The sequence below is a fragment of the Rhineura floridana genome, chromosome 17 (genome assembly GCF_030035675.1).
Source record: "Rhineura floridana isolate rRhiFlo1 chromosome 17, rRhiFlo1.hap2, whole genome shotgun sequence".
Classification (NCBI taxonomy): Eukaryota; Metazoa; Chordata; class Lepidosauria; order Squamata; family Rhineuridae; genus Rhineura; species Rhineura floridana.
In genome coordinates this window covers 28,431,748-28,446,888 of record NC_084496.1, presented here as the reverse complement: position 1 = coordinate 28,446,888, position 15,141 = coordinate 28,431,748, and the positions used below count along the sequence as shown (strand labels likewise).

Sequence of the window (15,141 nt, the reverse complement as noted above, 5' to 3'; positions counted from 1 at the left end):
GAGCAGGAGAAAATCGAGAGAGAGAAGAATCAGAGCCAACTCCTGCCCTTTCAGTTGCTTATTAAACACTCAGCTCTGCATCTTTTGCAGAGAGGAATAAACTGGAGCAACCCTTTGGAAGCCCAAACGAGTCCAAGTAGACTTGGGGGGAGGGAATATTGCATCTGTTTCAAAAAGCTTGTTCTTCTTCTGGCCAAGCTTCAGCTGATGGGTCCTCCCTTGGAAAGTTAATTTTTCCTGCATGGATTGCTCATTCACACAAGCTCCATGGCACCAAGAGTTTAATCCATATTCCCCGGGATTTTTAGATGACCCTGGATCAAGGGCTGAAGCCTTTCTCGTGTGCTTGTTATTTATTACATTTATATCTCTCCCTTTCTCCCAGAAGGAGCCCAGGTGGCAAACAAAAACCACTAAAAACCACTCTAAAACATCTTAAAAAACAAAAGACGTTAATAAAACATATTAAAACAAAACATCTCCAAAAACAAATTAAAACAAAAAATCTTTAAAAAATTTTTAAAAACATTTAAAAAAGTAATTCCAACAAAGACGCAGACTGGGATGAGGTCTCTATCTAAAAGGCTTGATGAAAGAGGACGGTCTTCAGTAGGCGCCGAAAAGACAACAGAGATGGCACCTGTCTAATATTTAAGTTTAGAGCAAATTATCACATGTGGGAGAAAGTACTTCACACAGCGTATAGTTAAGCTACAAAATCAACTGCCATTTTAAGAAGTGACGGACTCTGCCTTGGATGCCTTTAAAAGGGGATCCAGAGACAAATTCTGAGAGGAAGATAATTCTGTCTAAAGTGATTACCCATAAGAGCCAAGGAAAACCTCCATACTGAGGAAGAAGTCTATCTCTGAATAGGGGAGGCTGGGGGCAAAAGCAATGGGCGAGGACTCTTGAATTTGGACCCGACATTTGGTCTTCCCAGAGGCATCTGGTTAGCAGTTGTGGGAAAAGTTGGATGATGAATTAGATGGACTTACAGGGGTCTGATGTTTTAAGTCCTTAAAAAAAAAAAAGACTACTTATGTGACACTTTTGGGTCAGTTCACACGTTCCTTTTCATCACTCAGTGGCAACCTGCATGTGTGAATGAGTAGGGTGCATCATCGCAGAGAGAACTCCCGTTGTTACCCCACATGTATTCAAACAATACTTTGACAGAGACAGTTGCCCCTTTCCCATGAGAGCAACATCAAGGGTTGAGAATCCAGGTATGAGGGAAAGTTTTATTTTTAGCCTTGGCCATTACAGCTCCCCCTCTTCACTTACCATCTTGTTCTCACTGATCCTCTCAGTAGCCTGGATGGGCCTGTCCAAACTTGGTTTTCCTATGTAGATGTCCTGCGTGTGGGCATAACTGGAGAGTAGCTTGATCAGCATCCGAACATTAACATAATTGTCATCATCCATGTGGCAAAACCACCTAATGCATCAATGGCAACAAGAGGCGAATGAGTTAGATGCAGCTCAATGAAATTCAAGACTTGCACATAAGGTTTGCTGTAGGTTGACCTGATTACCTAGCCAAGAGTTACAGCATGTATTTTCAAACTTTAGCATGCAACAAGAACGTCTTAGTTTTTTTTTTTTGTAATTGCTATCATTAAATACATCCAAGAATAAAACATATAGTACAAAAAAACAGAGCAATACATTGTTTCAGATCTATCAACTAATTTAGGGACACAGCTTATCACCATCTTAAACAGCCTTAATAACAAAAATTACTTCATTTTGCATGTTTACACCATGAGTCTGAATTAATTAATTATCAGTTCTAATTTCTATGCTTTCCTGGGTTGGCTTTAACACTCTTGTGTGCTTAGTTTTCATCCAACTTAGTTTTCATCCAACAGAAACTGTTGGTTCTGTCTATTGTGAGAGAACTCCACAGGGGCAAAACAGTTTCACTGCTACACTGTTGTGCATTAGGTGGACCTATTCCTGGCTTTTACCAGATGTGGGCCCATCAGCTCATTAAAAACCTTTAAATTAATCTCACTGATTGATTAAACATCGCAGCCCTCATCTGAGGTTACATGGTTTTTACAGCTTTTACTGGTGGTTTTAATTTTGAACACTGCTTAGTGCAATTAGTAGGCTGGTCTAGCACAGTGGGGAGGAGAGCCCGGCTGGGAGTCCAGAGTCTGTGAGTTCAAATCCCCGCTAGTGTCTCCTAAGTGTCAAGGACCAGCTAAAGATCACCCCCACAGGGAGTGGCTCAGGGGTTACGTGCCCTGCCACCTGTGCAGCCGTGGGCAAGCTGCAGAGTCCCAAGGACCCCAGTTGCCCCCCAGCTGGCAGTTGCGGACAAGGAAGGGGCTGGCTTGTGCAGCTGTGGCAAGCTGAGCAGGCCCTAGCCAGCTGGGGAGGGCTAGCCTCAGAGGAAGGCAATGGGAACCCCCCTCTAAATACTGCTTACCTTGAAAACCCTATTCACAGGGTCACCATAAGTTGGGATCGACTTGAAGGCGGCCCATTTCCAATTTTAGTGCAATTAACTAGGAAAGTGGCTTAAAACCTGACTACAACGGAGGCCATAATCCCTCTGCTCTAAAAAGCTCACTCATTGCATTCAGTGGGGCAATTTCAGAATGAATTTGCATGGTGGGAAGCAGCCTTATTCAGAGTCAGACCACTGGTCCATCCGGCTCAGTTCTGTCCTTTGTTGCCCAGTCTGGTGCCCTCTTGGGCTATAGCTCCCATTAGCCATGCTGGCTGGCCTGGAGTTGCAGTTGAACACATCTGGCAGGCGTCACACTGAGGAAGACTGGTCTGCACTAACTGGCAGCACCTTTTCCAGCCCCGCTTGGAGATGCCAAGGACTGAACTTGAGACCTTCGCCCTGCAAAGCACACCTTCTGCTACTGAGCTCCAGCCCTGGCTCACACTGGCTCAGGGGCTGACTGAAGCCGGCTGATATGGAGCTGCAAACACAGCCTCGAATTTCCCCATTCCCCACAGCCCCCCTTTCCCTGTGCTTACTTCCTCCCAGATTCAATGAATTTGTCATATTCCACTGCCATCTTGCACGACAAGGCTTGGCGGCTGTGAGCAGCAGAGCAATTGGTGTTGATGACATTTCCTAAATGAGAACGAATGAAGTCAAATGGTTAGCACTGCAAGGTTGTACCCCCTGCTGGTAATTTGTAAGTTGCTCTGGAAGTCTTTTCTGGCTGAAAAGCAGGGTAGAATTTCAGGGGTTGTCAGATGCATCTTTAGGCTGCCAGCTGTTTAACTCAGTGAGAGTTAACGCAGAAAGGAGGGGAAGCGTAACTTGCCAACTCAATCCTGTTGGTCCTCTTTAATGAGATGGGGGGGAGGGAGAATGCAGGAGAGAGACTCTTGCCTGCCTATTCAGACAGCATTTTCCCATCAGCTGCCACCTGTTACCCACTAGGATGTCTCGAGGGGAAATGAATAGAAGACATTAGCATCCAAAGAATAGATGGATCTGATCTCCCCGCTGGAGTGGGAAGGGCTGCTCAATAAATACTTGCTGAGTAAGTTCCCCCTCCCCCGCACTCCAGAAAGTTAATGGGGGGGGACTTTTGCAAATGGACCCACCTGTTTTCTTCTTCAGTTCTTCGTCCTCACCATCCGTGAAGATAAATGTCTGAAAGAGGAGGGGGAGAGAAATCAAAGTTGAAAACTAAAAGCAGAGCCACCATCAACACCTCCCAGCCTTCCCAGCTGCATTCTGCAACCATCATATTCCACCAGGCTGAAAACTGTTGCAGCTAATCTGGCAAGAGACAAGTATGTCGTTTCCACCAAGGTAGGGTTATACGTAATACTGCAAAACAACCTTGCCTGTTACTTGGGTCAGCTTAGAGAAGAGCAACTTTTGGCTCTCAATCCAGCTGGTTGGTTCAAGAATTCTGTAACAAAGAACTAGTGCCTAAGTTTACTCTCACACACACAATATCCCATTTCCTTTTCTGTCGTATTTTTTAGATTGAACGCATGAGGGCAGGGACCCTCGCCCGACTGATATTTGGAAGCTGCTCCAAGAGCCTTAACAGGCGCAAGACGCAGAATCACAGGAACACAGGAAGATGCCCTATACTGAGTCAGACCACTGGTCCCTCTGACTCAGTATTGCCTACACTGACTGGCAGCGGCTGTCCAAGGTTTCAGGCAGGGAGTCTCTCCATGGACCTGGGACCTTCTGCAGGCAAAGAAAATGTTCTCCAACCACTGAGCGACGGCCCTTCCCCAAATGACTTTTCCATATTGGGATGCCCTCCTGGTGAGAATTTTCCCAATCTTGCCAGTGGGGGTAAGTGATTCTAGATGTGAACAGGGGAGAAGTAAACACACCCGCACCCCATCTTCAGACGTTTTCATCAAGCAAGCCTGAGCAAACGACTCGTTCTTGCTTTACTATCCCAGCCTCGCTTGCCCACCCCGTTTCCCATCCTTATGACAGTGGCTCAATCAACAAACACTGGCATACCAAGCACACCTGCTATAGTGCCAGAGTCCTAGTCCTCCTTCAGCCCACATCATTTTGCCATGGCTCTTCTTCCCGTGCCAGAAACAGAACTTCCCCCTGCAAATCCGGGGGCACTAGATCCCTTCTGTGATCTCCGACAGGAGCCTCGCCTACCACACTGGCAGTACCACAGTCTGGTAATCTTAAGACTCTAGACTTAATGGCCTCTACGACCTGGGAGAGCAGGGTTCGAATCCCCACACAGTCACGAAGCTCACTGGGAGATGATGGGCCAGTCCCTGCCTCTCAGCCTCAGAGGAAGGCAATGGGAAACCCCCTCTGAATACCGCTTACCAGGAAAACCCCATTCATAGGGTTGCCGTAAGTCGGGATTGACTTGAAGGCAGTCCATTTCCATTTTGGGGGGCTCTATGGATGGCAATGTATGTTACACCTCAAAATGTGCTGCATTTTGGGGGAGGGGCTGCCAAGGTAGTTCCTGCCCAGACAGCAGCACGACAGAGGATGCCGCCCTTGGCCTAAGCCTGTCCCCCCCCCTCCAAGCACATTGGGAAACCAGCAACAAAGCCCCTCCTGCGTGTAGCCGATTCACCTCCAAGTGCCAGGTGAACCTAAGCCAAAGGAGCAAGCTCTGCCCGCCCTCTTCTACCTGCCACCTGCCCGGCTGCACTCTCTTATTTACACAGGTAATTCCTGGCATCTGTTGCCTGGCGTGGGGGTGGCGGCAAGCATGCCGCCTGGGGAGGGGATCTCAAGTAATTCAGAGCGGAGCAAAACAAAGGACAGAGAAAGGTGGGGGAGGAAGCGGAAAAAACAGCCAGCTGCCCCCCCCCTTTGTTAAAAGCAGAAAGAGAGACAAAAGGAGATAGGAGAAAGAAGTCCAATCTGGGCTGGCAGTCTGTGGCCGCCCATCATTCACTTCAGCTTGAGCTGTGGCTCTTCTCCTCCCCCCCTTGAAGAATGCAGCTAGCTGGGGGGGGGGAGGGAAGCCATGCACTTGTTAACAATAGATTCTTGCAGCCGGCTTAAAGCAAGAGAGGCCGAAAGAGTGTTTGCTCTCCATTAGCATACAGCTGGGCCGGTTAACAGGGCTGGGCGGACAGGGAGGGAGGAGATCATCGTTAACACAACTTTAGTTTAATGAGGAGGGTAGGAGCCCAGTGAGGAAGAGCAGACCCCGCAGGAGCCCTGGAGACAAAGGGAGTGTCTGCGGATGGGCCAGGGCCAGGCACAATCCATTTCAGTCCTTTTCTTTTAAAAGCAGCATTCTAGTCCTTAGGACTGCAAAAAAAAAACAGACTGGGTGTGGGTGGGCAAGAGAATTCGCACTGGAGGCAAAACTGAGGGCTGAGGAAGATTCCCAGATTAGGAACAGATGAGGACTCCCGCTTTGCCACCCCAGCTCAAAACTAATCGGCAGGGGTTGTGCGGATCAATTCTTCAGTGTTGTGCAGGAGCGGGATTTGGCGCTGTGGATATAGAGTTCACCCTCCTGACCATTTCAGTTCTAAACATTGGCTGGGCTGTGTACAGACAAAACCCACTGACATCTCAGGAGCCCACTGTGCTAGGGGACAGAGCAGAATAAGGCTTCCAGTGGTTGGGGGGGGCTCAGTGTCTGGCTTAGCTCTTTGCACCTCCCACAACAAGGCGGCCCCCAGCCCTCTCTGTCTGGCCCTTGGGACTCTCACCAGACCACACTTCTCCATGCCCTGATCTTAACTCTCCCCCCAATGCTTGTGCCTGGTTGGAACATGAGGCCTCTCGGTTGCCTGGATGGAGAGATGCAAGTCTTGAACCTTCTGTGTGTCTGGACTTTGGAGTCACATCCCCTGGCCCACGACTCCCTTGGCATGTGGCCCCTGGAACAATGCCCAGGAGGGAATGTGGCCCTTGGGCTGAAATCCCTGATGTACACACTATGTATGCTTGCGGGTAAAGCCCCATCTGAGGACAAGAGACCCTGATAGCGAAGCTGTACCCATGTTCACCTAGAAGCATGGCAAACTCCTCCTGACAGCCTTTGAATGTGGGGATGACGGCAGGGTGGGATTGCAGGGGCCCACCAACCTTAGTGTGCATTCTTTCCCCATGTTTGTGAGGGAGGGGGGGGCAAAATGGATGGGAAGGAAACAAACCAGCAAGGAAAAGAAGCGAGATCAGAATCTGCTGGCAATCCCTTATTGGGAACTCCATTAAAGAAAACAGGGAAATGTTTACATGGTTAGATCAGGCAAGTGGTGTCTCCAGCAACTGTGTCTTAGTTAGCCTACTGCCAAAAATAGCCCCTTAGCTAATCCTCATGCTGCTGTAAATAGACCAAAAGGAGACGATGATATTATTATTAATAATAATAATAAAACAATACTAATAAAAACAATAGTAATAATAATGCTGTTTGTTTATTACTGGGCTGCATCAAAACAGTTTATCCTGAACATGCCACCACCACAACTGAACCTGTACTCTGGGAGAAACAGGGAGGGGGGCAGAGGGGGGCAGCTATCCTCCTAGGAAATACAGCATCCTCTGTTGAGTCCTTGCAACAGGAAAAGCCCCTGCAATGCTTTGGAAGCCAACGCCGGAAAGTTGCAGCCTCCCTGCTTTGCTCCCTGGGCAGGAAGGGTACAGCCTGTCCACAACCCTCAGTGTCACCACCAAGAACAATCTTGTCTCTGCGGGTTCCCTGCCTCTCACCCTCCCCAATCTATCCCCTTCCTGACTTTCTGCAGGAACCCAGCCAGGAAATTCAATTAAAATCCTAACTATTGTGTGCACAGACTCTCTCTCTCAAACGCAGCCACTTACACTGTGTTTCTTACAGCTGAGCCCCGAGTTCCATGACACACAGGCAGGCTGAGTGCAGACAGTCCCAAAGGTCGCAGGTAAAATAACAGAATCGTAGAGTTGGAAGGGGCCTAGAAGGCCATCGAGTCCAACCCCCTGCTCAATGCAGGAATCAAAGTTAAACCATACCTGACTGGTGGCTATCCAGTTGCCTCCAGTGTTGGAGAGCCCACCACCTCCCTAGGTCCCTGGTTCAGCTGTATACCGCTCTAACAGGAAGTTTTTTCCTGATTCTCTGCTGAAATCTGGCTTCCTGCAACTTGAACCTGTTATTCCATGTCCTGCACTCTGGGATGATCGAGAATTGATCCTAACCTCATGCATACACCTTTTGCTTCCAAGCAATTTTCTAGGGCAAACAGAACACAGACACCAACTGGGGCAATGACAACATTGTTGTGCAAATGGATTGTTGCCAGAGGCAGGCAGGCAGCCAGCAGTGGCTTGCTTGCAAGGCCTATTTACACGTTATGCAGCAACAAATGGTGCACATGCATTTTTAAGCATACATTTGAAAGGCATAGGAATACAGGCAGCTGCCTTATACTGGAATCAGGCCATTGGCCTATCTAGCTCAGTACTGCCTACACTGACCAGCAGCGCCCCCCACCAGGGTTTCCTTCTCCTCTCCACCCACCCACCCCTTTGTACGCTCATCTCCCTCTGGGCCAGAACAAGAAGCACTGCACCGATGGAAGCAGGTTGCAATGGCTGGGTGGCTTTCAGGAGTTGCTTTTGGGGCCACGATTTAATTTTGGAGATGCATTTTTGCTGTTTTTGTGGCTATGGCTTTGGATTTTTGATGTTGTACGTCACTGTGAAGTATGTGAGGATTGCTTCATTGTGCATGTACTGAGATGTTTAGTTTATTGTTTATGACTATTATGCAGGACTATATGTTATGTTTGCAACTGCTAAAATTAGGCAGCTTTTTTAATGTTGTGTGCCGCCTTGAGCATAGCTGCCATGCAAAGGCGGCACGCAAATAAAAATACAAACAATGATGATGAATGGTGATGAGGAGCAGCTGGAGTGTGGGCCTTCGACAGGTGCCCAACCATGCCGACCTTTGACGCCAGCCCTGCTTGGCAGGGGCCCTTCCCATCCCCTTCCAACCGGAAAGGCCAGGGCTCAAAGCTGGGAACTTCTCCAAGGAAAGCGTTTGTTCTAGCATTGAGCTAAGGCCCTCTAAGTAAAGATCTCAGTGCAACTATTAAATAAATAAATAAACAATAAATGCTGCACTGCTCCCCCCCCCCCAGCAAGCTTTTCAAATGAAGAAAAAGGGCTCTCTTTCCTCTCTGGTGCTTACTCAGTGGCTCACATTGTCCGAGGACCCTGGCTTGGGGACACGCAGGAAGCGTCATTGTTTCTGAAGGCTGCCATTTAAAGAAACACAGGATGCAAAAAAAAAGCCTTGGCGAACAATAGCAGACACCCATAAGAAGAAAGCCAGGACAACGCAACTTCAGCCCTTCAGGTCTGGGAGACTGCGAGGGGACGGAGCTCAAGGGGGATGCGGAGCCACAAGAGCCTCGTTCTTTGAAACCTTTCCGGGGAAGGTTGCCAAGCCAGGCCTGGCCGCTCCCAATGACACAGTCTTTTGTCTGCCTGCTTCAACTTCCGCCATCATGGTGGCCCATCTCTGCCAGATAAAACAATGTGCCCCTATTATGTTCCCACACCAAAGAATCACTGCCTGCACACCAACTGCACACACTTTGCGAAAGGTTTCTCTGCCCTCTGCAGGAACGCGTAGCCCAGGAGTGGCCAGCCTTTTTTTTCAGCCTAAAGGGGGACATGTGCCCCTGTGGGCAACCTCCTGGGGGCTATGGGCCAGTGATGGGTGGGGCCAGAAGCAGAACTGGGTGGAGCTAGGGAGGCAAGCGTTACCTTCTTACAGCAGGCTACACATTCCAGCCACACACACACACAGGCACAAGCACACCCCTCCATGCTGGCAAGAGGCATCACCACAGTTCAAAGACACACTCCAGCCAGGGTGAAACACCCGAGGGCTGTGCAGAGCGGAAACAGGTGAAGACACCCTAAATGCACATCACACTACGCCCTACATAATATGTTACCAAATCCAGCCGTTTACAATAAATGCGCACCCTTCGTTATATGCTTCGTAACGCATTAATGCCTATGCACATGCTTCTGCCTGCATAGGGACCAGCAGCATCTACGCTCGATAGATTTAGTGAGCTTCTGCATGGCGGTTGGTTGTGGATTTGCTGCTCGTGCATGGAGGTTTTTCTGCAGAGTCCAAACAACGCCACCCGCATCACAATGAGAGAGGGTGAGAAGGACTCTCCCCACTTGCCCAGGCCCCACTTCTTTTCATCTGTGACTCATTTCCCCTTCCTGGCAGCGACAAAGGCCAAGCGTCAAGTGGAGAACAAGTCTCCTGAGTTGACTGGCAAGGACGCCCACCCTCCCTCCTACCAGGGGAGCAACAGGGCCAAGGAGGAGGCGGTGGGCGGGCGGGCACCCAAAGAGGGCGACCTTTCCTCTTCTTGCTCTTTGCAGCTACATTTCACAGCAATCAACAAAAAACTCCAGGAAGATGGCATAAACAACAACAGCTGAGACATGAGGCAAGCATGCGATTGCAGAAATCCTCCTCTCCTGCAGAGACAGCAATTTCAGTTCGAGACTCTGAAGAAATGTAGCATCATGCGATCATGACCTCCCTAGCCACAGCATTGCATCACACACCCTTGCACGCACCCCGTGTTCCTCTCTGGAGGAAGAACAGCCTGGATTTTTAATTTAGCAAGAGCCTGCTCTCATCAGTGCCCTGGGGCTCGAAATGGCACTTTTGGCTTTTGAACACACGAACGGTTTTATTTTGCACACCAGTGGTGGCATTGCTGCGTCTAGACTTCCACGAGAGTCATTTTGATTTGAACGCAGGTTTCCCTGTTCTTAATCTGGCTCAATTTTCAGTTCCACACTTCCGAAAGCAGCTTTTTCACCAGTGAAAGAGGTTCCACAATCACCCCTTTAAAAAGAAGAGGAGAAAGGATATTCTGGTTGATGCAGTCTTGAGAGAAGAATTTGGACATCATCTGGAATTATCCTTTCATGAACCTCCCTCCCCAGCACCCCTCACCAGACTAACACCCTTAGTAGTAGCTATGGGGGGGGGGAGGACACAGACTTAAGCCCCAAATGGCTCCAGGCAGATTTTTCTAAAAGAATGCTTGTACGTTTGAAATTCCCCCTGGATAGGCTGACAAGCTGGGCTGGATAGTTCCAGTTCCTTTTGCCGAGTCTCTCCTGGACAGCTGGAAAAGCCACTTATGCCAAGAAAGAGTGGGGGGGGGGAGAGAAAGAACAGACAGCAACAGTCAAATGAACAAAGCTTCTGCTTGCCTGCCTCAGCAAGGGATTATTTACTAAAAGACAGGATCTGAACCCAGCCCTTGTATACAAAATAGACCAACAGAGACACCCATTTCGCTTTGCCCTCGGGGCTGCTGCCGCCACGGTGACCCTAAAAAGCGCAGAACTTGAACCTGCTCCGTGAAGAGCCTGAGGTTATGAGGCATTGGTAGAAAGGCGGCGGGGGGCTCCCTCTATCCTCCACTTATGAGCAGCAGAAAGAGTGCAACCCTCTGCAATTTTAAATGCTATTATATTTAATGATCCTCCCCAAGCATAGGACAATGATGGCCTTGTGCAAGGAGGTGCCCACACATCCCCCCCACCTCACCCTCCACATATGCCTCTCCAGGACTTTGGTTTCGAGTGCTATTATGGAGGCTTGAATGGAGATGCCACATTGCCCGGGGCAGCCAATTAGCAGTGCTGACACTGGGCACAGAGGCAGTGCAGAGAAGCCATTCAGGCAGTAGGAGACAAATGGGCCCGGAAGCCAGCTTGGAAGGGGTGGCCTCTGGGCTCCCACTGTGGCCAGTCACCCACACCAAAGAAACTCTAATCCCCAGCTGCCTCTCCTGGTAGGACTGGGAATGCCAAAGCAGAGAAAAGTGACGTTGGTGGAACAAAGGTCAGGCTCACTTTAGGAAGAATCCTAGGTTCCTGTTTAAATCTGGATCATGAGGACCGGAACCTTGCTTCACTTTAGGGAGCTGCTGCCCTGATTCAGACTCTTGGCCCACCTAGGTCAGGGCTGTTTACTACACTGAGTCGCAGTGGTCCCTCCAGGCTTTCAGACAGGGAGCCTTTCCCATCCCTACCTGAAGATGGCATCCCTATGTGGGCCAAGGGTCTGACCCAGAGTGACATCCCAGTCTGCATGTTGGAATTGCTTTTTAATATTTTTAAAAAAACCTTTTTTTCCCCTAAACAACATGGTTTTTTAACCCTTTTTATTTAAGATGTTTTTAAAGCTTCTTAAAAAAAAGTTTTTAAAGTTGTTTTAATGTATGTTAAGGTCTGTTTTTATGATGTTTTAAAGTGTTTTTAGTGCTTTTGTCTGCCGCCCTGGGCTTCTGCTGGGAGGAACGGTGGGATATAAATCAAATAATAAATAAATAAATAAAAATAAACTCCCTATATTCCTAAACCCTGGGATATTCGCAGGCAGGGACGTGATTGGGCCCTGCCTCCTGCCCACCATGTAGCCATTCAGTATCTCTCAGGCTAGCTTAGCACACAAGGTAAGAGCCTCAAGATAGCAGGAGGAGCACCTCTTTACCCCGGCCTTTGACACCCAAGACACTATATATTTTTGGGAATCTGCCTAGGTTTGTAGGTGGAAGTTGTTTAACATTGTTTTTAAGGGTGTATTTGACATTGTTGTAACCTGCCCCGGGACATTTATCATCATCATCATCAGTGGTTCAACTGTTGGACTTAGACTGGAGAGACTCAGGCTCAAACACTCTGGCTTACTAAATTGCTGTAGGCCAGCCTAACCTGCCTCACAGGGTTGTTGGGAGGATAAATGATGGTGTGGGTGGCCACAAATGCTGCTTAAGAGTGCTTTGGAGGAAGGTAGCATAAAAATGCAATCAAGGCACAAAAGCAGGCCAAGCAGGTGGCTCTGCAGCCAGTTAGCAACCCTACATGGGCAGCAATGCAACAGATTCAGTGTTAACACTTGCTGGGGTGTCTGCTCACGGCCTCCGATACTGGAGGTCACATGACAGGCATTCAGGAGGCAGCTGGACAGCCACTTGTTGGGAATGCTTCAAGCTGGATTCCTGCACTGGGCAGGGAGGCGGACTCAATGGCCTCATAGGCAACTCAATTCTATGACTAGTAGCCATTGATAGCCGTCTCCACCACGAATATGCGCAACCTCCTTTGAAACCTGCCCAAGTTGTTGGCCATTGCCACAGCCTGCAGTAGGAAAGAATGCCTTGGTTCAGCTATGAGCTGTGGGAAGAAGCAGCCTTTTCTTCGGATCTTCCTCACCAGCCAGCATCAAATAAGGCACACTTGGAACTGCGCAAAGAGAGGCGACCTTTATTCAAGGATTCCTTTTGCTGGAATGAGAGGGAGCAGCTTGAGGAATCTCCCGCTCTGAAAGTCAGCAGGACTTGCTGGCACTCCGCACCCCCCAAGGCCCCCAATGTTTGGGCGATGACCTGAGTTCCTCCTGCAGGCTTCTCCAAGCAACCTGCCGCACTGCAATGAAGTGGCCAAAACTGGTTGCAGGTCACTGGATCCAGCTGAGCAGAGCCCACACCTGTGTTTGGAGTATAAACAGTAAACATAGCCCTGTTTGTTCTGTACACACAAGCACACCGGGCTTTGTGGGACATGTGCACAGCACACACCTCAGCCAGCTATTAACCCCCAGGGCAGGGACTCCAGCCAAGGAGCTATGAAAATTTTGGGAGTCGCAGCTGCTTAGGGATGTGCTGTCCCGAAGGCAAATGCACTCCTTGTAAAGAGAGAAAGAAGAAACGAGGCCAGCAAATTACTGAACAGAAAAGAGCCTAGGACCCATCGGTCGTGGCGGGTGTATGCGCACAAGCGAGAGAGAGCATGTGTACTTGGGTTCCATCACATGTCTGAGTGAGGGTGGGACTGAAAAAATTCAACGTGTGCAGCTCTTTAAAACCCAAGTCTCTAGCTCTTATGGTTTCTGAAGATCAAAGGGGAACAGAGGAAGCCTCTTTACACAGAGTCAGACCAATGGCCCATGTAGCTCAGTATTGTCTACACTGACTGGCAGTGGCTTCCCAAGGAATTCAGACTAGTCTTCCCCAGCCCTCTCGGGAGATGCTAGGAATTGAACTTCAAGCCTTCTGCATGCAAAGCAGATGTCCTCCCACCACTAAGCTACAGCCCTTCTTTAGAGGGGGCTAGAGCTCCGGAATAAGAACATATGCATTGCACACAAATGCGTCAATCTTTGCTTTAAAAGGATTTCATCTAACAGGGCTGGGAAAGACCTCTGGCTGAGAGCCACAGCCAGTCAGAGGAGCCAGGACTGTGTGAGATGGAACAATGCAGGCCACGGCAAAAGCAGAGACCGATCTCTTGCCACTCGTTGTGTCTCCATCCTGTCTCCCATGGCCTTATCAGCATCGCGCCCACCATGCTTGTTCGTTAAAGCAAGCAAGCAAAAAATGTATGACGGAAAGAGAGTCCCTCTAAGTCAAGGGTGGGCAGAAAATGGATCAGGAACTACTTGGTAGATCTCTGGGCGATGTGCAGGAGATCAGCAAGGGGTCTTGCTTCTCAGTTGTTGAAACATTGACAACACACATTTCCCCACCTAAATTAGGCTGCTGAAGTGAAGGCCAAGCAAGGTTGAAGTTGTTTGTGAACGGGCTGCGAGTTCAGCTGGAGTGAATTCCCCGGCTCAGAATGTGCTCAGAGGCACCCTAGACTTTCATTCTAAGGGTACCCTAAAAGCACCTGGCTCTGGCTGGTAGGCTGTGGGGTGCTAGTAAAACACCCAAAGTAGATCCAAAAAGCCTGAACTCTGTCCACCTCTCTCAGCTTGTCTTTTTCTCCTCTCCACTGAGCAACCTGCAGCCTGTTCCTGTAACAATTACAGCCAGTGTAGTGCAATGCTTCGGGTGCCAGATTAGCCTGGGGAGACCAGGGTTCAACCCACCCACCACCAGCCAGCCAAGAAGCTGGCACTTGGCAACCATAGGCCTCTTTTTCTCTCACCCTAGCCTACCTCACAGGGCTGTTGTGATGATAAAGCAACAGTGGAGAGGACCACGTGTGCTGTGCTAACCCTGCTTGGGCAAAATAAAAATGTCATCCGTTTCGAATTAAGGGGCACAAGCATCCTTCCAGGGGACCCCTTGCACGCCTGATTCTTGCAGTCTCATTTTTTTAAAAAAGGATGAAGATGCACCCGCTTCCCCAGACAGCACTCTGAGAACTTCAGCCAAGGAAAAGTTTTTGAAGATTTTAAAACTTGCACGCTACAATACCCCTTTCCAGGGCTGAGCCTGGTGCCAGGAGGCCTGGCTGCTTATCACCCAACTGTGCCAGCCCATTTCCACCCCACTGGACATTAGACAGTCCTTATCCCCAACTGGCTCTGCCTTCGAGTGGCAGAAAACAGCAGACCACCCACCTTCCGTAACCCCCACGCTGAGGGCTCTCTCCCTGTTACGTACCACATGCCCGAGCACTTTCTTGTGTGATCCTGTTAAGGCAAATCCTTCAACTCAGCAGGAATTTGCTGGGTTCGGATTAGCTTGCATCTGTAGCCAATTCTCTCTCTCCCCCCCCAAACTCATTTTTGGCATTACAGTCCTCTCCTCTGGCTTCCTAAGTATTTACACACTGAATCAGCCACGGCTCTAAGAACTTGCTTCCAGTAGGACCAAAAGACAACAAGCCAAAACCACAGGCTTTCCCTC

The 15,141-nt window shown here is 49.2% G+C and overlaps 1 protein-coding gene across 1 annotated transcript in view; it reads right to left on the bottom strand.

Moving 5' to 3' along the window:
• LFNG (LFNG O-fucosylpeptide 3-beta-N-acetylglucosaminyltransferase) overlaps positions 1–15,141 on the bottom strand; it is a 32,761-nt gene that overhangs the window by 6,971 nt on the left and 10,649 nt on the right. Inside the window, exons 2-4 of the mRNA XM_061599766.1 lie at positions 3,586–3,634; positions 3,004–3,103; positions 1,288–1,441 (exon numbers count right to left, since the gene is read on the bottom strand). Of these exons, the coding sequence (XP_061455750.1) occupies positions 1,288–1,441; positions 3,004–3,103; positions 3,586–3,634 (303 nt within the window). The remainder of the gene's footprint in view (positions 1–1,287; positions 1,442–3,003; positions 3,104–3,585; positions 3,635–15,141) is intronic.